This window comes from Salvelinus alpinus, chromosome 6 (genome assembly GCF_045679555.1).
Source record: "Salvelinus alpinus chromosome 6, SLU_Salpinus.1, whole genome shotgun sequence".
NCBI lineage: Eukaryota > Metazoa > Chordata > Actinopteri > Salmoniformes > Salmonidae > Salvelinus > Salvelinus alpinus.
In genome coordinates, this window is record NC_092091.1 from 53,284,345 (window position 1) to 53,305,114 (window position 20,770).

Sequence of the window (20,770 nt, forward strand, 5' to 3'; positions counted from 1 at the left end):
GTGGGCCCAGTGGATGCTTTAGATTTGTGTGTTCACGCACAGAGTGGGGGTGGGGGACTTAACGCACCCTTTCCAACAAACACACATTGAACCGACAAATCCCTCTCAACAAAGAGAGATTGAGATGAAAACACTGCGGTATAGGATAGCCAAGATGAGGATTATCCTGACAATTAAGCAACAATTTCAACATAATAGATTTTAAAGGGACAATTAGCAGTTGATTGTCCCTTTTTAAATAGACGCCTCACAAGTCCTAAACTGGCAGCTTCATTAAATAGAACCCACAAAATACCAGTCTCAACGTCAACAGTGATTGCCGACTCCAGGATGCTGACCTTCTAGGCAAAGTTCCTCTGTCCAGTGTCTGTGTTCTTTTGCCCATCTTAATCTTTTATTTTTATTGGCCAGTCTGAGATATGGCTTTTTGCAATAAAATGAAAATTAATTACTTAAAAATCATACAATGTGATTTTCTGGATTTTGTTTTAGATTCCGTCTCTCACAGTTGAAGTGTACCTATGATAAAAAATTACAGACCTCTACATGCTTTGTAAGTAAGAAAACCTGCATTATCGACAGTGTATCAAATACTTGTTCTCCCCACTGTATATATATATATATTACATTTACTTACGTATTCATACCCTTTACTCAGTACTTTGTTGAAGCACCTGTTGGCAGTGATTACAACATTGATTCTTCTTGGGTATGACGCTACAAGCTTGGCACACCTTTATTTGAGGAGTTTCTCCCATTCCCTGCAGATCCTCTCAAGCTCGTTCAGATTGGATGGGGAGCGTCGCTGCCCCACTATTTTCAAGTCTCTCCAGAGATGTTCGATTGGGTTCAAGTCCGGGCTCTGGGTGGGCCACTCAAGGACATTCAAAGACTTGTCCGGAAGCCACTCCTGTGTTGTCTCGGCTGTGTGCTTAAGGTCGTTGTATTGTTGGAAAGTGAACCGTCGCCCCAGTCTGAGGACCTGAGCGTTCTGGAGCAGGTTTTCATCAAAGATCTCTCTGTACTTTGCTCCGTTCATCTTTGCCTCAATCCTGACTAGTCTCCCTGCCACTGAAAAACATCCTCACAGCATGATGCTGCCACTGCCATGCTTCACCTTAGGGATGGTGCCAGGTTTCCTCCAGACGTGACGCTTGGCATTGAGGCTAAAGAGTTTAATCTTGGTTTCATCAGACCAGAAAATCTTGTTTCTCATGGTCTGAGAGCCTTTAGGTGCCTTTTTACAAAGTCCAAGCGGGCTGTCATGTGCCTTTTACTGAGTAGTTGCTTCCGTCTGGTCACTCTACCATAAAGGCCTCATTGATGGATTGCTGCAGAGATGGTTGTCCGTCTGGAAGGTTCTCCCATCTCCACAGAGGAACTCTGGATCTCTGTCAGAGTGACCATCGGGTTCCTGGTCACCTCCCTGACCAAGGCCCTTCTCCCCCTGATTGCTCAGTTGGGCTGGGCGACCAGCTCTACGCAGCGTCTTGGTGGTTCAAATTGCTTCCATTTAAGAATGATGGAGGCCACTGTGTTCTTGGGGACCTTCAATGCTGCAGAAATGTTTTGGTACCCTTCACCAGATCTGTGCCTCAACAAAATGTCTTGGCGCTCTACGGACAATTCCTTTGACCTCATGCTTGGTTTTTGCTCTGACATGCACTGTCAACTGTGGGACCTTATATAGACAGGTGTGTGCCTTTCCAAATCATGTCCAATCAATTGATTTACCACAGGTAAATCAAGTTGTAGAAACATCTCAAGGATGATCAATGGAAATAGGATGCACCTGAGCTCAATTTCGAATCTCATAGCAAATGGTCTGAATACTTATGTAAATAAGGTATTTCAGTTTTTAATTTTGTAAACATTTCTAAAAACCTATTTTCGCTTTGTTATTGTTCGGTATTGTGTGTAGATTACTGAATATTTTTTTTTTTCATCAATTTTAAAATAACACGGAACCCAAAACGGCGGCGTGCGTGCTCCATCGTGCGCTATCGTGCATAAATACATTTTGTTCCCGTACACCAAACGCGATCACGACACGCAGGTTAAAATATCAAAACAAACTCTGAACCAATGACATTCATTTGGGGACAGGTCAAAAAGCATTAAACATGTATGGCAATTTAGCTAGTTATCTTGCACTTGCTAGCTAATTTGTCCTATTTAGCTAGCTTGCTGTTGCTAGCTAATTTGCCCTGGGATATAAACATTGAGTTGTTATTTTACCTGAAATGCACAAGGTCCTGACAATTAATCCACACATAAAATGGTCAACCGAATCGTTTCTAGTCATCTCTGCTCCCAGGCTTTTTCATCTTTGAACTTATATGGTGATTGGCATCTAAACTTTCATAGTATTACCACGACAACTGGCAAAGCAGTTCAAAACAGCTGCGCACGAGCAGTGTGGGTGCAATAATTGAATGACATGGATTTCTAAATTTATTTTGCAACGCTCGCGCACGCGATGTGTCCGGTCTGGTCAGCATGTAAGACTGTAACGTAACAAAATGTGGAAAAAGTCAAGGGGTCTGCATACTTTCCGAAGGCACTGTATATATTAAGTTGTATTCTTCAAGAATCAATGGGTACATATAATTATAAAAATTTTTTTTGGGATGTAGCAACTGCAGATTGCCCCTTTATGGATTAATTACGTACAGTTGAAGTCGGAAGTTTACATACACTTAGGTTGGAGTCATTAAAACTCGTTTTTCAACCACTCCACAAATTTCTTGTTAACAAACTATAGTTTTGGCAAGATGGTTAGGACATCTACTTTGTGCATGACAAAAGTCATTTTTCCAACAATTGTTTACAGACAGATTATTTCACTTATAATTCACTGTATTACAATTCCAGTGGGTCAGAAGTTTACATACACTAAGTTGACTGTGCCATCAAACAGCTTGGAAGATTCCAGAAAATGATGTCATGGCTTTAGAAGCTTCTGACAGGCTAATTGACATAGTTTTAATCAATTGGAGGTGTACCTGTGGATGTATTTCAAGGCCTACCTTCAAACTCAGTGTCTCTTTGCTTGACATCATGGGAAAATCAAAAGAAATCAGCCAAGACCTCAGAAAATGTTTTGTAGACCTCCACAAGTCTGGTTCATCCTTGGGAGCAATTTTCAAATGCCTGAAGGTACCATGTTCATCTGTACAAACAATAGTACGCAAGTATAAACACCATGGGACCACGCAGCCATCATACCGCTCAGGAAGGAGACGCGTTCTGTCTCCTAGAGATGAATGTACTTAGGTGTGAAAAATGCAAATCAATCCCAGAACAACAGCAAAGGACCTTGTGAAGATGCTGGAGGAAACAGGTACAAAAGTATCTATATCCAGGGTAAAACAAGTCCTACATCGACACAACCTGAAAGGCCGCTCAGCAAGGAAGAAGCCACTACTCCAAAACCGCCATAAAAAAAGCCGGACTACGGTTTGCAACTGCACATGGGGACAAAGATCGTACTTTTTGGAGAAATGTCCTCTGGTCTGATGAAACAAAAATCGAACTGTTTGGCCATAATGATCATCAATATGTTTGGAGGAAAAAGGGGGAGGATTGCAAGCTGTAGAACACCATCCCAACCGTGAAGCACTGGGGTGGCAGCATCATGTGGGGGTGGGGGTGCTTTGCTGCAGGAGGGACTGGTGCACTTTACAAAATAGATGGCATCATGAGGGAGGAAAATTATGTGGATATATTGAAGCAACATCTCAAGACATCAGTCAGGAAGTTAAAGCTTGGTCGCAATGGGTCTTCCAGGTGGACAATGACCCAAGCATACTTCCAAAGTTGTGGCAAAATGGCTTAAGGACAACAAAGTCAAGGTATTGGAGTGGCCATCACAAAGCCCTGACCTCAATCCTATGGAAAATGTGTGGGCAGAACTGATAAAGTGTGTGCGAGCAAGGAGGCCTACAAACCTGACTCAGTTACACCAGCTCTGTCAGGAGGGATGGGCCAAAATTCACCCAACTTATTGTGGGAAGCTTGTGGAAGGCTACCCAAAACGTTTGACCCAAGTTAACTTCTTCTGGGTAGGGGGCAGTATTCGGAAGTTTGGATGAATGAGGTTTCCAAAGTAAACTGCCTGTTACTCAAGCCCAGAAGCTAGGATATGCATATCAAGTTACACAATTTAAAGGCAATGCTACCAAATACTAATTGAGTGTATGTTAACTTCTGACCCACTGGGGATGTGATGGTAGAAATAAAAGCTGAAATAAATCATTCTGTCTACTATTATTCTGACATTTCACATTCTTAAAATAAAGTGGTGATCCTAACTGACCTAAGACAAGGAATTTTTACGAGGATTAAATGTCAGGAATTGTGCAAAACTGAGTTTAAATGTATTTGGCTAAGGTGTATGTAAACTTCCGACTTCAACTGTATGGTATTCAGCACTATGGATTCTATAGTCACTGATAATTGTTGTAGATGCCTCAATCAGATTGTTTCTTTGATGTCTGCCTCACAAACTGCCTAAATGGAAATTGGCTCGAATAATTCAATGAAAAATATCTGCTATGTTGGTTAGATTTGTATGCTCTGATAAGTGGTCTTCTTTTAATGATAGGTCATTTCTAATTTTGTATACTGCCCAATTCATCTGAATGATAGGTGCTTTGTGCTAGTTGTTGATCTACAGCAGTGCCGATGTTTCAGGATTGATGTAGTCTTCATGGACTGTTGTCATTTTCATTGTCCATTTAATTTTAGACCAATGCTATAATTTAGCTTTGTTGCCTTCCATTGAACAAGACTTGTAATTCCCCAGTTAACGAAGACTCATCTTAAATCAAATGAATACTCACAGAAATTGCTGTTATTTCACCCCACACTATAACTGCGTCACAAATGGCACCCTATTTCCTATGGTTGCACTACTTTTGACCCTATGGGCCCTGGTTAAAAGTATTGCACTATGTAGGGAATAGGGTGCCATTTGGGATGCACACTATATGATGGGAGGACTTTAATGTCAGTCATTAAGTCCACAATGTCCTTTGTTATTATGGTGATTTCAAAGCCCTTTTACCATGCGGGGTGCTCCGGTCGTTGCTCGGTAACAAAGTGCACAGCATTTATGTTCCTTGTTTGTGTGGCCAGTCTAGTCATTGATAATATGTATCCCAGCCAGGTGAAGTTAATGTGCGTGTTCTGTGCATGCGTGTTTGTTTGTGCCTGCATGCGTGTTTGTGTGTGCGTTCGGAATTTGGCACTGCTAATAAACCCAAGAAATAAAAACCTGTTAGGATTCCCCTTTGGAACACTGGGCCTCTTCTAACACACACTCTCTCCAGTTCTGAAAAGAATCCCTCCACTCACTGAAAACAAGCCCTGTGTCTGTCTACAGTCTCAGACAGTTAACTGACGTGTTAGCATGCTGCTAATGCTACTAGTGATTTCATTATGGAGAGTTGGGCCCCCTGCTCTAACCTGTTGTGTCCCTTTTAGTCGCGTGTGTGTGTGACTGAGTGTTTGTGTCCCTCTCACGCTCTGGTTTACGTTTAGAAAATTTGGCCGGCGTCACCGTTGTGATGGCGTGACAAGGCAGTTTGTGTTGTTCCCAGAGAGAGATGGAGAGAGATAGGGAGCGTAGGGGGAAACAGCTGAGGTCAGTGCTCTGGAAAGAGCTGTGGGATGGAAAGGGTAGCAGAGCGGAGCGGAGTATTGACATTATTGGCCAAAAGGCGAGACAGGGCTGCACACCGACACTGCTTTCCATTGAGACTGGTGAGTGGTATATACAGTATTATTGATGAATATGAGAATTTGATTTTGGAGTTTGGGCTGTGGTGCAGTACTTCTTCTCTCCCCTTACGTATTGTGGGTCAAACACATAGACTGTAAAAAAAAATAGGTCAAACAAGATTGGATAGATTGAAACTGGAGTTTCTAGTAAGCGGCTTTCACATTTTTCCAATCATGTCAGATCTGATATTATTTGAAGGAAGGAAAAAATGAAGACTTTATATACCATTCGAACAGGGTTTTGGCCTATATTTGCAGTAGAAGTAATGTAACTGAACTGGGTGTGTTAAATTTGAGAGGTTGAGAGTTGGCATACGCCTACTGTACCACATAACCTTGCTCTGAGAGGCAAAAACACTTGTTTTCTCTTTTTTAATCAAGTGTTCTTTCCAGCCCAGTGTTGTTGTGTCCGGGGGGTGGGGGTGGTGGGATGGGGGTGTCTACAGATGCCAACAGTCATGCAGACCTCCCTCTGAATGGGGTGAAGTAATCCTCAATCTGGCGTCTGAAAGAGGAGAGGGTGGACACATTTTAAAGATGCACGCACGCACGCACGCACGCGCACGCACGCACACACAAACACACACACACACACACACACACACACACACACACAGACACAGACACAGACACACAGAGCTCACAGCTGGAATGGTGAAATGGACTGACTGGGTGGTGTGGGTGCACAAGCATGGATGCACATGTACGCAAACGTAATGATTGGGAATTACCATCCCTGTTCCTGCTATATCCAAGCCAATCCTCCTACATCCCCTTTCCAGCGTCCTCACCTCCTCCTCCACAACCTCTCTGATCAGTTTAAAAAAAAATCTCAGTAAGGGACTAGTATCTAGTCTGTGATCTCTCTGTAGTCTCTGGTTCTCCTTACTCTGTTGTGGTTACACAGAACTAGTTTATTTCCTAGCAGCCCTATCTCCTAGCAGATGCACACAGACCAATGACATAATTTGATTGCACTGACAATGAAAACGTATATCCATAAGCCCTTCTGCTATTGACTCAAATGTTGTTTGCTGATAGACTAACTGGCCATATTCTCTTGATTAGATTTACTTTCATGCTGCTAATAAGTTATTATTGAAAACTTCTCATATGCTTTGTGTTCTCTCCCCCTCGGTAAGAGTCATTGTGATTTGATTCGTGTAGTGTGAAATTCTGAATCAGTGGCCTGATAAATTACACACTACATTTCATTTCCCACTAATTATGGTAATTATTATAAACGATAGAGCTGTTCACGCTTGTTATGCTTTGCCTCCTGTGATTAAATTGCACCAATAATATATTTGTTTAACTGTAGTTTCATCAGCTTTGTTGGTTTGGTCATTGTTTTGTTTTGCGTCCCAAATGGCACCTTATGGGCCCTGGTCAAAAGTAGTGCACTATATACAGCATAGGGTGCCATTTTGAGAGGCAACCTTGGGGTGTATCCACCTTTGTTAAATGAATTACAGAATAAGGTGCCATTTTGAGAGGCAACCTTGGGGTGTATCCACCTTTTTAAAATGAATTACTGTAGACTTCTCTTTCTTTCTATCTTGTTTGGAATTCAAACCAGGCTCAAACTAGATATGGTCATTTCTGTGTAAAACGTGGCATGAGCACAGCACCAACGTGAAGTTCATAGGAGCATTTCAAATTGTGGCCCCGTATCAGGAAACTAGGTGTATGTCGCAAGTCACGACTTCATAGGAGAGCTGTTTGAACGTAAAACATTTGTTTTTATCAAAATGCATTTTGTGGGGCAGAAATGCCTTCTCGAATATGTGAGCTTTCATGTGCCTTAATAACAATTTTATGCCATCGAATAAAGTTGTTAAATTACGAGCCTAGTTGGTTTAGCCAAAGAAAAAGTCAGGAACCTTCCCGCTAGTCAGGAATGGCTGAGATGATGAGTGGGCTGGACATGCCGAGAGATGAGTTTCAGATTGGTCTGCAATGTAGCATCTTGTGTCTATAAAATGAGATGCTCGTTATGCGTAGATTATCCTTTCTACTGCAGTTTTTTCGAAAGATATAACATTAGCCATGGAGAACTGCAAATATGTTGCTACTGCTCTCAATAACATTGCTGCCCTGAATTTATCAGGCACTATCGACAAAGGTCAGTGGGGAAAAGTTGTGATGGACTACTTTCTGGAGGACTATCGTGCCATGCTGACTCTGAAAATGAATCAGACGATGAGGAAATTGCTGATTTAGGTAAAAACATTTTCATTGAAGAAGACAGTGTAGAGTCTTCTGATGACAGTGATGGGGAAGAAACGGCGATCAACAGTGTTGTCACGGAAGAAGTTGACTGAGTTTTGAAATCAGTGGAATGTCTAGTAGAAGCAGAGTATGATAAGGAGATTAATAGAATTCTGGCGTTTGACTGCAAATGCACAAGGAGTCGAAAAGAGAACACAGAAGGCTGTTGTATAAAACACCTGTTTCCGGATTGCATCTTCAAACTAAGGGCAACCATGGCATCTGAGACAGAGAGGGAGAAAGATCTGATGATTCTTATGGCATTGCACACAGTTGGTGTGAACCAGAGTGACTTGACACAACGAGCCAAGCAGGATGTGCAAACTAAACGGAAACGACACAGGACGTCTTATTTAATGAAAGGGTTTGCAGTCTGCCGTGAAGCTTTCATCCATGTATACGACGGGTAAGAGACTGGCTACAGTTTCAGATATTATACGTTTCTAATTTTGTCAGAAAGCTGTTTTCATTGGAGGGTAAAGCTTGCTGTTAGCTAGCTAGCTGAAGTTCGATGGCTGGCTTGCTAGCTAACATTGAACCCATTTGGTTAACTTTAGCTAGCTATGACAATCGGTTTGTATTGCTAGTACTCTATGGATTGGGTTTATAGTTCATTGTTTAGCTAGCTAACGTTAATGTTACATGTCTAAACAAAAGACCCCAAGTTAAATCTTGCTGTTGGGTGTCTATATTTTAGAAAAATTAAGGCATATATAGATATTTAAACCATTTTTTTTTTATTATATATTTTTTTAGGAATAAGCAAAGGCTTTTGACTTCTGGTCAAACAGATGGAAAAAGGGTCTTAGAAAACCTCTACCAGAAAAAGTTTAAAAATGTATTAGAAATACATCAAAGCACAATTTTGAGGTAAAATCCCTTGCCAACTAATATCAACACTTTTTAATATTTTGTTTTGGATACATTTTTCAGCCTTCTGTACATTTAAGAAACATTGCTTTGTGGCTCAATTCCGTCACCAAATCCCACATATCTTTAAGATATTTTCTATTTTCTTTCCCTCATGAGGAGGGAGGATAATGAAAGTTCACAGAAGTAACAAGTAAAGGTAAACCTATCAATTAGTTAGTGTTTTTACTGTTGTCAATTTTGTTTATGAATTATTAAGTGATTTAAAACTCAAAATGGAATTTCCAAAAAATCAGTAACAGAATTTCTGCAATTGAATAGGCTACAATGGGAAATTATAATAGTCACAAACCACAGTTGGGTTCACAAGTTGGGACAGCACAGTAAAGCACAGTAGAGTACAGTAAAGAAAAGTATAGTACAGCACAGTAGAGTGCAGTAAAGAAAAGTATAGTACTGAACTGTGGAGTTCAGTACACAGTGGAGCACACGAGTTAAGTATATTAATGTGCTGTACTTTGATGTCTAAAAAGATGTCTATGATTGATTTATATTTGGTTCGGACCAACCAAATGTGGTCTTGTTTGGGGGCAGAGCTCATTAAAATAATGTGTTAAAAATAATACCCAAATATGCATTGGAGGATATTTCATATTTATACCTTTTGTGTACTTATTTAGGATACATCACCATGAAGATAATTACATTAATATCCACAATTATGGATTTCTGTGTAAAACAGACCAGGGACCCTTGATGAAATTCTGTTACCACATTTCCATTACAGGGTGTAAATCCACTTTTAATGTAGTTCAATAACCAAAATAGATTTTTTTCAAAGTCAATGTGTCATGTTATAGCTAACATCCCATTCTTTCTGCCGACATCGCTGAATCTTAATTCGAAGCAGATATTTAAACATATTTAAAACATTTAGATATTTTTAACATGGACTCAAGGACATTTTACCAAAATTATCTTACCAAACTTTGCCTCTGCACAGTTCTTCCAGTAAATGTGTTTTTGTAAAATGTTCAGTGTAAATTGTTAAAAGTTGTCCTTGTGCATAGAGTTGTATGGTTTGTTAAACTTTGCAATCAATTGTTTGGTTTACATTTTAAGTGAACAATCTGAGACTCAACGCAATTCCGTTACCATGGAATTACCAATATCAAGCTATCCTAAAAATCCTTGCAGTAAAAGATCATTATTTTTCAGTGCACGTTCTTGGCATTCCACATGCGCATTTTGGCGCGGTTACTAATGTGTTGATGACTCTTCATTCTGAGTTGTATAGTATTAGCAGCAAGAACTCCTTTGAAAGCCAGATGATGTGTGCATCCCAAATGACACCCTATTCCCTGTATAGTGTACTACTTTTGACCAGAGCCCTATGGGCCCTGGTCAAAAGTAGTGCACTACACTATATAGGGAGTAGGTTACCATTTGAGACAGCTTTTGTGTGTAAAGCACTGGATTGGAACACTCGCCATCAGCATGCTACGCTATGAGCCTGTGGCTATGGGTCAAGTTTGGTCGAGTGAGTTCTGATTCAGACCCAATAAAAGAGGAGAATCCTTTCGTTGAATACAGTCTTGTTTAGTGGTGTAACGCTCGTCTTTATGTGGAAGAGCGGGCTCCGGCATTCTCCCTGGGTCGATCGCCCACCTGTTGATCTCCTCCCACGTAGTGTAGTCCAGACTCTGCTCCCATGTCCATTCCTCCTTGCGCTGCTCCTGCTGCCGCTGCCTGTTACCACGCTGCTTGGTCCGGTTTTGGTGGGTGATTCTGTAACGCTCGTCTTTATGTGGAAGAGAGGAGGACCAAGGCGCAGTGTGGTGAATGTTCATGATATTGAATTTTAATGATATCCAACAAAACAGAACACTGACAAAATACAAAATAACAAAACGACGTGAACAGACCTGAACTTGAGAACATAAACGCACGAACAGGAAGGAAGGAAGGACCAAACGAACGAAACGAAACAGTACCGTGTGGTGAAACAAACACAGACACAGCAACAATCACCCACAAACAAACAGTGAGAACAGCCTACCTTAATATGGTTCTCAATCAGAGGAAACGTAAAACACCTGCCCCTGATTGAGAACCATATCAGGCTAATGCAATGAACCCAACATAGAAACACATAACATAGAATGCCCACCCAGCTCACGTCCTGACCAACTAAACAAGGCTAAACAAAGGAAATAAGGTCAGGAACGTGACAAGTGGATTGTTTTCTTTTCAACCCTGTTTTGGCTTTGCGTATGCTCTGTTTTTGGGAGGCATTGAGGTATAAGAATGTGTAGCATGTGCAGCAGCATCATGGTATTGGACAAAACACTTGTTCAGTCTTCTATCTGCACTTCTTGGAAAAGAGACTTTCTTGTTGTGATGCATCTCGACTTGAAATTCTGCAGGCAATGAATTGGATATATGCTTGTGCAATTGTGCCCTTATTGGTACAGTTCACGCAATTCACTTCTATAAAAGCCTTTCCAGTCTCTCTGTCCATCCATCCATCCATCACACATAGGCCCACATGACCTGATTCTAATTTCTCTAGATGTCTACTAGCCTCCCAAGCATCCTGGTAATCATGCAGTACTGTCCAGAGCTGTGGTCAAGTGGGTAACCCTCCTGGCTAGTACATGCCTCCTCACTGGAGACCAGGCTTCAATCCCGATCAATCCTGTGTCTCCGTTTTATCTCCGTATCGGTTTCATGCTATCTGAACTAGAGGTCGACCGATTAATCGGAATGGCCGATTAATTAGGGTTAGTTTCAAGTTTTCATAACAATCGGAAATCGGTCATTTTGGACCCCGATTTACCGAATTTTTTTATTTTTATTTTTATTTATTTTTTACACATTTATTTAACTAGGCAAGTCGGTTAAGAACACATTCTTATTTTCAATGATGGCCTAGGAACGGTGGGTTAACTGCCTTGTTCAGGGGCAGAACGACAGATTTTTACCTTGTCAGCTCAGGGATTCAATCTTGCAACCTTACGGTTAACTAGTCCAACGCTCTAACCACCTGCCTCACGAGGAGCCCGCCTGTTACGCGAATGCAGTAAGAAGCCAAGGTAAGTTGCTAGCTAGCATTAAACCTATCTTATAAAAAACAATAAATCAATCATAATCACTAGTTATAACTACACATGGTTGATGATATTACTAGTTTATCTAGCGTGTCCTGCGTTGTATATAATCGATGCAGTGCGCATTCGCGAAAAAGGACTGTCGTTGCTCCAACGTGTACCTAACCATAAACATCAATGCCTTTCTTAAAATCAATACACAGAAGTACATATTTTTAAACCTGCATATTTAGCTAAAAGAAATCCAGGTTAGCAGGCAATATTAACCAGGTGAAATTGTTTCACTTCTCTTGCGTTCATTGCACATAAAGTCAGGGTATATGCAACAGTTTGGGCCGCCTGGCTCATTGCGAACTAATTTGCCAGAATTTTACGTAATTATGACATAACATTGAAGGTTGTGCAATCTAACAGGAATATTTAGACTGATGGATACCACCTGTTAGATAAAATATGTAACGGTTCCGTATTTCACTGAAATAATAAATGTTTTGTTTTCGAGATGATAGTTTACGGATTCGACCATATTAATGACCTAAGGTTCGTATTTCTGTGTGTTATTATGTTATAATTAAGTCTATGATTTGATAGAGCAGTCTGACTGAGCGATGGTGGGCACCAGCATTCTCGTAAGCATTCATTCAAACAGCACTTTTGTGTGTTTTGCCAGCAGCTCTGCTGTTTATGAATTCAAGCCTATACACTCCCGAGATTAGGCTGGTGTAACCGATGTGAAATGGCTAGCTAGTTAGCGGGGTGCGCGCTAATAGCGTTTCAAACGTCACTCGCTCTGAGACTTGGAGTAGTTGTTCCCCTTGCTCTGCATGGGTAACGCTGCTTCGAGGGTGGCTGTTGTCGATGTGTTCCTGGTTCGAGCCCAGGTAGCGCGAGGAGAGGGATGGAAGCTATACTGTTACACTGTCAATACTAAAGTGCCTATAAGAACATCCAATAGTCAAAGATATATGAAATACAAATCGTATAGAGAGAAATAGTCCTATAATTCCTATAATAACTACAACCTAAAACTTCTTACCTGGGAATATTAAAGACTCATGTTAAAAGGAACCACCAGCTTTCATATGTTCTCAAGTTCTGAGCAAGGAACATGGCACATATTGCACTTTTACGTTCTTCTCCAACACTTTGTTGTAAACCAAATTGAACATGTTTCATTATTTATTTGAGGCTAAATTGATTTTATTGATGTATTATATTAAGTTAAAATAAGTGTTCATTCAGTATTGTTGTAATTGTCTTTATTACAAATACATTTTTAAAATCGGCCGATTAATCGGTATCGGCTTTTTTTTCGTACTCCAATAATCGGTATCGGTATCGGCGTTGAAAAATCATAATTGGTCGACCTCTAATCTGAACTACAGATAAGAGGGAAATTCTAGCCTGAGTACCATTCTGTTTGTTCCATCATGCCACTCCTTGGTATGACAAGGACCAGGCTAGTGCAATTCCACTTTCCTTTTTAATCATAGTATTTAAGGACCTGCTCAATGAGGTGACAGTGGGAGTGAGATTAAACCTGCCGTTTCATTATGCAAGAGCAGAGAGGGTGTGTCCCAAATGGCATCATATTCTCTATATAGTGCACTCCTTATGAACAGGGACCTTAGGGACTATAATAGAGAATAGGATGCCATTTGGGATGCAGCCCAAGTCTACGCAGAAGGCTTGAATTGAGAATTAAGACTACATTATTTTAGTCACATTTGCATACTGTCATGTTTCTGGATGCCCTCACAAATTTTGTCATTCTGAACTGCAAAATGTTATAGGCTATGTTATCTAGACAGAAGGCAGCAGCTTTGCCATATCTTAGTTACATTGTGATCAGATCAAGTGTCTTGTCATTTCTAATGCTCGTACTACCTACCGAGTTGCTGTTGACCTCAATTCCCCGCTGTCGCTGTTTAGAGTTGACTTGTGTGTGTGTGTGTGTGTGTGTGTGTGTGTGTGTGTGTGTGTGTGTGTGTGTGTGTGTGTGTGTGTGTGTGTGTGTGTGTGTGTCCGACTGTGTCTGCGAGTTACTGTCTGTGTGCGTGTTTATTTATTTGTGTGGGTCTGTATTCGTGTATGTGCATGCATGTGCCATTGAGGCTGCCTTTTTGATCTAGGCCGACTGGCAGCACACTGCTTCTCTCTCGCTCGTCCAGTGTTTCCCAAACTCGGTCCTCAGGACCCCAAGGGGTGCAAGTTTTGGTTTTTGCCCTAGCATTACACAGCTGATTCAAAGCTTAATAATTTGTTAGTTATTTGAATCAGCCGTCTGGTACAAAAAACAAAAGTGCACCGGGAGTTTGGGGAACACTGCTCTAGTCTTGTTCACTCTCTGTAGTCTCTCTCTAGACTTCTATATATTTTTTATCTTCTTTAATATCTCCCTGGCTTTCCCATGCCCTAATCAATGTTCATTCTTCCCTGCTCCCCCCTTTCTTTTCCCTACCTTTATCTCCATCTCCCTGTCTCTCTCTCTCCGCCTGTGCAGTGAGTCAGCAATATGGGTATACACACACACGCACACTGCTGCTCCCTTTGATCCTGTTAGCTTCTGCATCATTGGTTGCTGAGCTGACCCACGCCGGCTGTTCCCTGTCTCATTGGTCACTCTTCAAGATGCCAGCCAATCCGCTCCCTGCTGCTTACTGACGCTGCTGCATCCCTTTCCCAGGATCCTTTGCCTGCTCTTCTGCAGTGAGCCAGCATTAACTTGAGAGAGCGGGAGGGGGGGAGGGAGGGAGGGATGGGGAGAGGTAGGGATATATAGGTTGAGTGGAAAACAGAGGGGAGAGAGAGGGAGACAGAAAGAGGGTGATGGGAAAAAGGAAAAGTGACAGTAAGAGGGAGGGAGGAAAGCGACAGAAGGAGGGAGGGAGAGGGAAAGAGATGTAAGAGATTGATTGGCTACGAGTCCAGACATAGGTCTCCACTGTTGGCTCTCGCAATTAATCCTCCTCTCACTCTAACTCTCTGCTCTTGATATGTGGCGTCATCTCTTTTCAAGCTTAGCAGCTCTTTAAGCAGCTCGTCATTTCTCTGTTCCCTGGACAGGAGTGTCTTTAGAGGGCAGAAGCGTGCGCTGCGTTTTAAGCCGAGGATGACTCGGCGATGGTAGGGCTCCTACAGAACGCGGTGGGTAGATGGCACGGTGGCACAGTCTCATGTTGCCACGGGTAGCTCTGGGTGGGTGACAGTGTCGCTTACTATATCGGCTTAGTGGGGACCCCTGTTGATTGCTGTGACTGAGTGTTTGGGATAGGGATTTTAGAGTGATTTATATCGTGTCTTAGCAATGTCATCACATTCGGGCAATGCACTGTGTATGCTGGAGTAATGGATTTGTGGTTTTGTTTATTGATTTGATTGGCTAGTGTTGGGCATTTTCAAATAGGGTCATTGTTAATGCTGATATCTACAGATATCTATGTTTTCTCATGTAAGTTGCACTCGGCTTCTCTGATTGGTCAAGATAATTTGACATCTTTAACAGAAATCTACCTTTTGTCATCAGTCATCTGTTGCCTATGACACTCTGCTAGAAGCATATTGGATGGATTTAATCAAGCAGGATTTATTTAGTTGCATTTCACGCTGCCTTACATAAAGATTATGTAACGGCGAGACCTCCCTTTGTGAGATGACATAAGTTTTGTATGTGTCCTGTCTGTGTTTGGTGTTGTCGTCGTGGTGTCTGTTGTTGTGTTGTGTCTGAGTCTGAAAGAAGGATTTGTGGAACACTTTCATAATCATCTTTCATGCACTGCAAATCCACCTAGGTATGCAGCGATGTTTAATGGAATTGATCAATCAGGGAAGGAGCCGGATTGTGGTTCATCCAATCATCTATTTGATTGACAAGGCTTTCGTTGTGCTGGGTTTGTGTTTGCATGTACCGGTTGATTTTTCAATGTAAAAATTGTGATCAACAGTATATACTGCGTTTTATTAGATTCCCTTGAGATATTGAGTGTTATGATTAAAAAAGCCGACGCACACCCAAAAATATTCCTACATAACCTGGTTCAAGCATTCATTATGTAACCCTGAAGAAGGCACTGCGTTGCTGAAACATTGGTTATTAGGTTTACCCCATTCAATTGTTGGAAGCATTTCATTAAGAGTGTGCGAATCTCTTTCTTTGTTTATTGAATGTTATGGTGTCATAAATCTTCGGGGTTATCTCAATACACCGTGAACCATATTGTCATCCTCTTTAAGGTCCCGAGTCCCCACATGTGGAGAGTTAACCCATAGTTGACCAAGGAAGTGAAAAGGACTGTGTAATGACGTAATACCAAAGCTTTCCAGATAAATCTAGCTTCTTTTTTTTTTATCTCAATCCACCGCTTGGCTAAAACCCACTAAGCTTCAAGGGCCGCACAACCAAAGTTATGTAAATATTGTAGCTTAGATAAGGTAGCGACAGACACTATGAAGGACTTGACTTCTGCTGTCTACTGTCGAGTAGTCAGCATTTAAGATTTAAGCAAACTATATGGAAAGGGTTAAACCAAGTGAAGGGGCTGACCTCTTCTCCATCCCGGTAGCCATGACAACGGTTTTCTTTTTTCCCGTCAAGCTATTTTCTGGCACATACTGTACAAGATATCAGCGAGGGAGGGAGAGTCTCCCTCAGGGCCTTTTTTCTACAAGCGGCAGAGGCGTCCTGTTTCTTTGCCTGTCCTAAATACAACCTGAGACAGCTAGCTAGCTGACACACATGCTTTGCTCACACATTTTAACCTATCATAGACACGTTTCACAAGATTGGATAGCACAGTACAGTGAGTAGAGCACAGTACAGTACTCAGTACAATCTCATGAGTCTGAGGCCTGCTTGTATTGAACGGTATATTGTACTTTACTTTTCCTATGGCTCAGCACTCAACTCTGTCCTCAGTGGCATCACTAAGCTTCTACTGTACATGCGCTGCTTTGCTTTCACTTTGTTATCAAATATTCATAACTCAGTGCTTTTTCTGGAAACATCCACCTAGCATAGCACTGAAGCCATAGCAAAAACTCTATTTTGAGATCATCCAAGCCCCAAATTGAGTTATTGATCCTGGGTAGGGATGCCTGATGGCCAGCCTAAGCCTTGGGCTCCTGAAAATGTTCTTCTTTGAGGGGTACTGACAAGGGCCAAGGCCCCAAAACCACAGTGGATATTTTTTTCTTTCTCTCCTTATTTTTCGGGGACGTTCTACTCTTCTGTGGCTCGTATCCGTATCCAGAATTGCTTGGTCTCCAGTTGTTGGCTCTACTGTTGCTATTCAGCTGGTGCCATGGCCTGAGATTGACCTCCTACCTGTCTTTTTTCCCCCTACCAGCCATGGGTCATGTTCGCCTGGTCCCAAATCTGTTGGTGCTTTTGGCATGGCAATGCCAAAAGTTGGCAAGGTGGCACAAACAGGTCTGGGACCAGCCCCTGGGGATCAGATCTGTTCCCCAAGCAGCGTCTGTGTCTCATTTGAAATGCCACAGCGTCTGTGTCTCATTTGAAATGACTGTGATTTAGCCAAAATGCTAAAAGGTTAATTTCTTTTGGATGGTCGTAGTTGTCAATCTGTATGCTTTTGTTTTATGTAAGTCATTGAATGAGCAGTTAACTTCTTAGGTCTTATTCCATGTTCTTTGAGGGTGATTTTATTTCATAGACTTGTTGATGACTACTACTAAGCAGTGCAATATAATGTGTGTGCATAATGCCATTGTGTGTGATGGTTATGTCCTTAGCTTTATCGGCCATAGGCCATATTGTGGGAAATATTATTTAAGATCATACATTAATACTTGGACCCTCTGCTGTTCATATACATACTGATATGTGGACTATGTTGAGATGTTTTGCTGTTGCTGTGACAGAACTGTGATTTGTGTGTTTGTGTGTTTGGCATTTCCTGTCTCGGTGAGGGGCAGGATGGGAGGAAGCAAGCAGCTGACGTGTGTCTCCTCCTTTTACCTTTGTCTCTCTTTCCAGCTGATTTGTGTGTCTGTGAATTTGCCTTTTGATCTCTTTGTGTGTGTGTGTGTGTGTGTGTGTGTGTGTGTGTGTGTGTGTGTGTGTGTGTGTGTGTGTGTGTGTGTGTGTGTGTGTGTGTGTGTGTGTGTGTGTGTGTGTGTGTGTGTGTGTGTGTGTGTGTGTGTGTGTGTGTGCGTACTGGTTGGGAATGCGAACAACATTTCGGACACTTCTGTACGTGTGTGTGCATACCTCCAAAACCCACTTCCCCCTATGTCGAAGTCTTAACATGGGCATCCGTGCGTATGTGTGTGAACCCCTCTAACCCCCCTCTCTCTGTGTCTCTCTAGGGTGCAGGGTGAGAGGAAAAGGGAACTTTATGACAGAGTATTAGGATGGCCAGTGAAGGCTCCAGTAGCATCCCCAGCCCTGTGGTGCGACAGATCGACAAGCAGTTCCTGATCTGCAGCATATGCCTGGACCGCTACGACAACCCCAAAGTGCTGCCCTGCCTCCATACCTTCTGTGAGAGGTGTGTGTGTGTGTGTGTGTGTGTGTGTGTGTGTGTGTGTGTGTGTGTGTGTGTGTGTGTGTGTGTGTGTGTGTGTGTGTGTGTGTGTGTGTGTGTGTGTGTGTGTGTGTGTGTGTGTGTGTGTGTGTGTGTGTGTGTGTGCGCGCGCTGCCTGTCTCATTTTTGTTCTATATGTCCAGTTTGGGAGAGTGCGTGAGCTTGATTGTCTTTGAGAGTGTGATTTATCGGTTGGCAAACGTGTGAATATTCTGCCAATTAAGGGTGATAGAAAGTGATGCTTGCTCATCACACATCCTTGGATTAAAGATGACATAACCAAATATGTATAGAGTGTCTCTCCTTTTGTCATGGATAGGGAACTTAGCTGAATATATAAACTAAATACTGTAGCTTCACAAAATGGCTGTCTTTTCTGTGACCACATTTGGTCTGTCCATGTCACCCTCCTAGACTAGCTGTCTTTGTCCCTGGGAGAAGAAGGGAGAGCTCAGTGCCTGTCTCTGCCTGTCTCATTGTTCTGTATAGCATCTAGAGCGTGACATTACTCAATTAGATTTGATGATGCTGTTGTACCAAGATGCTCTTGCTCTCTTTTGCTCGTTCTCTATCTTTTGCTTGTTTTCTCTCCCTATCGTTGTCTCTTTCTCCTTCTGTCTTTGTCTCTGAGTGTCTCTCTCCCTTCTCTCTGTCTTATGTCTCTCAACTACCCTTCTTCTGTCTGTCTTCTCTCCCATTCTCTTTTTCCCCACTCTGTCGCTCTCTCCATCTGTCTAGTCTCTCTCTGTTCATTTCGGAGTCAGTATGGTGCAGGCAACTGTGTGCTGAATATAAAAATTCAATTCGTTTTTGAGGGGCAGAAAACTTTAACTTGATTGACACTTTAGGTTTTTCTTCCATTTTAATTCTGTGTTGACTTTGATGACCATCGGACGACTTAATTCATCAGTGGTGAAACAGTGAATCAGCGTCTCTGTGAAAATGGTATATGACTAGATAGAATGAAATCAAACTAGCAATTCAATAGGCCATTTAAAGTTGTTTTTGATATATACATATACTGTATATATATATTTTGTGGGACCTTTTTCTGGGCTTTTGTTCTTCTCCCATAAATCAGGTACCTAAACGTATTGCAGGACGCTATCTAGGGCTAGGCGGTGTGTGACTGTGAATCCCACCCCTTCATACAATGTGTTCTAGAGTCACTCACTGGTATTAGAAGTCAGTGTTGTTGGTGTATGGTGGAAATAACCCTGTAGTCTGCTACTACAACATTTTAGGATTTGATCCTGTAAAAAAAGATTGTTTCCTGATTCAAGCAGAATATACTAGACGAGTCATAATAACATAGATGTATGATACATATATCTGTTGTTGCATCCCAAATGTCAACCTCTTCCCTATTTAGGCCACTACTTTTGACCTGGGGCCATTTGGGATGCAGGCGTGTAGCCTGTGTTTTCTGTCATGACAGGTATTAGGGCTGTGGTGGTATAGAAATAGTCTAGAAACACTAGTAAGTATATCCACATCTGACATTTAACTCCGCCCTCCTACCCGCCTCTCTCCTCTCCAGGTGCCTGCAGAACTACATCCCGGCCCACAGTCTGACGCTGTCGTGCCCCGTGTGCCGCCAGACGTCCATCCTGCCGGAGAAAGGCGTGGCGGCGCTGCAGAGCAACTTCTTCATCACCAACCTGATGGATGTGCTGCAGCGGCCCCCCAGCGACAGCCGCAGCCAGGAGAATGCCGTGTTGGAGACCATCAGCTCTGTGGCCACGGGACAACCGCTCTCCTGCCCCAACCACGTAGGAAATGTAGGATATAACGACAGACAGACTCTCTCTCACACACACACAGATAATAATTTCCATCTATCAATGTCCATATAACGTTATTATTCTACCGATAGGTCACCTTGAAATTACAGTGATGGTCAAGGAATCTCACCTGGAGATTCCGTGACATTCAACTCTCTCTCTCTCTCTCTCTCTCTCGCTCTCTCTCTCTCTCTCTCTCTCTCTCTCTCTCTCTCTCTCTCTCTCTCTCTCTCTCTCTCTCTCTCTCTCTCTCTCTCTCTCTCTCTCTCTCTCTCATCACCATAGCAACAGGTTTATTTTTATGGGCTACTGTCATGGAGGCACTACCACACTGGCACTGAACTCCTAAGTGTGGATAATGACTTGCTTCAATGCTTGATACAGAGGTTTACAACAGAGTGTGATG

At 42.2% G+C, this 20,770-nt stretch overlaps 1 protein-coding gene and 1 long non-coding RNA gene across 10 annotated transcripts in view; one reads left to right on the plus strand and one right to left on the minus strand.

Moving 5' to 3' along the window:
• Positions 1-20,770, plus strand: part of trim2a (tripartite motif containing 2a) — a 59,958-nt gene that overhangs the window by 17,841 nt on the left and 21,347 nt on the right. For 2 of the 9 annotated variants that reach the window (XM_071407005.1, XM_071407002.1), the window contains exons 2-3: positions 18,363-18,544; positions 20,121-20,361. In XM_071407005.1, the coding sequence (XP_071263106.1) occupies positions 18,408-18,544; positions 20,121-20,361 (378 nt within the window). In that variant the 5' untranslated portion in view covers positions 18,363-18,407. Of the gene's footprint in view, positions 1-5,744; positions 5,767-14,859; positions 15,234-18,362; positions 18,545-20,120; positions 20,362-20,770 lie in introns of those variants that run through there. The other 7 variants (XM_071407007.1, XM_071407003.1, XM_071407006.1 and 4 more) reach the window with 7 other exon arrangements.
• LOC139578886 (uncharacterized) lies at positions 9,710-14,614 on the minus strand. Its single transcript, XR_011675637.1, has 2 exons — positions 14,497-14,614; positions 9,710-10,726 (listed from the first exon to the last, which is right to left on the minus strand). It is a non-coding gene; the product is annotated as an uncharacterized lncRNA (long non-coding RNA).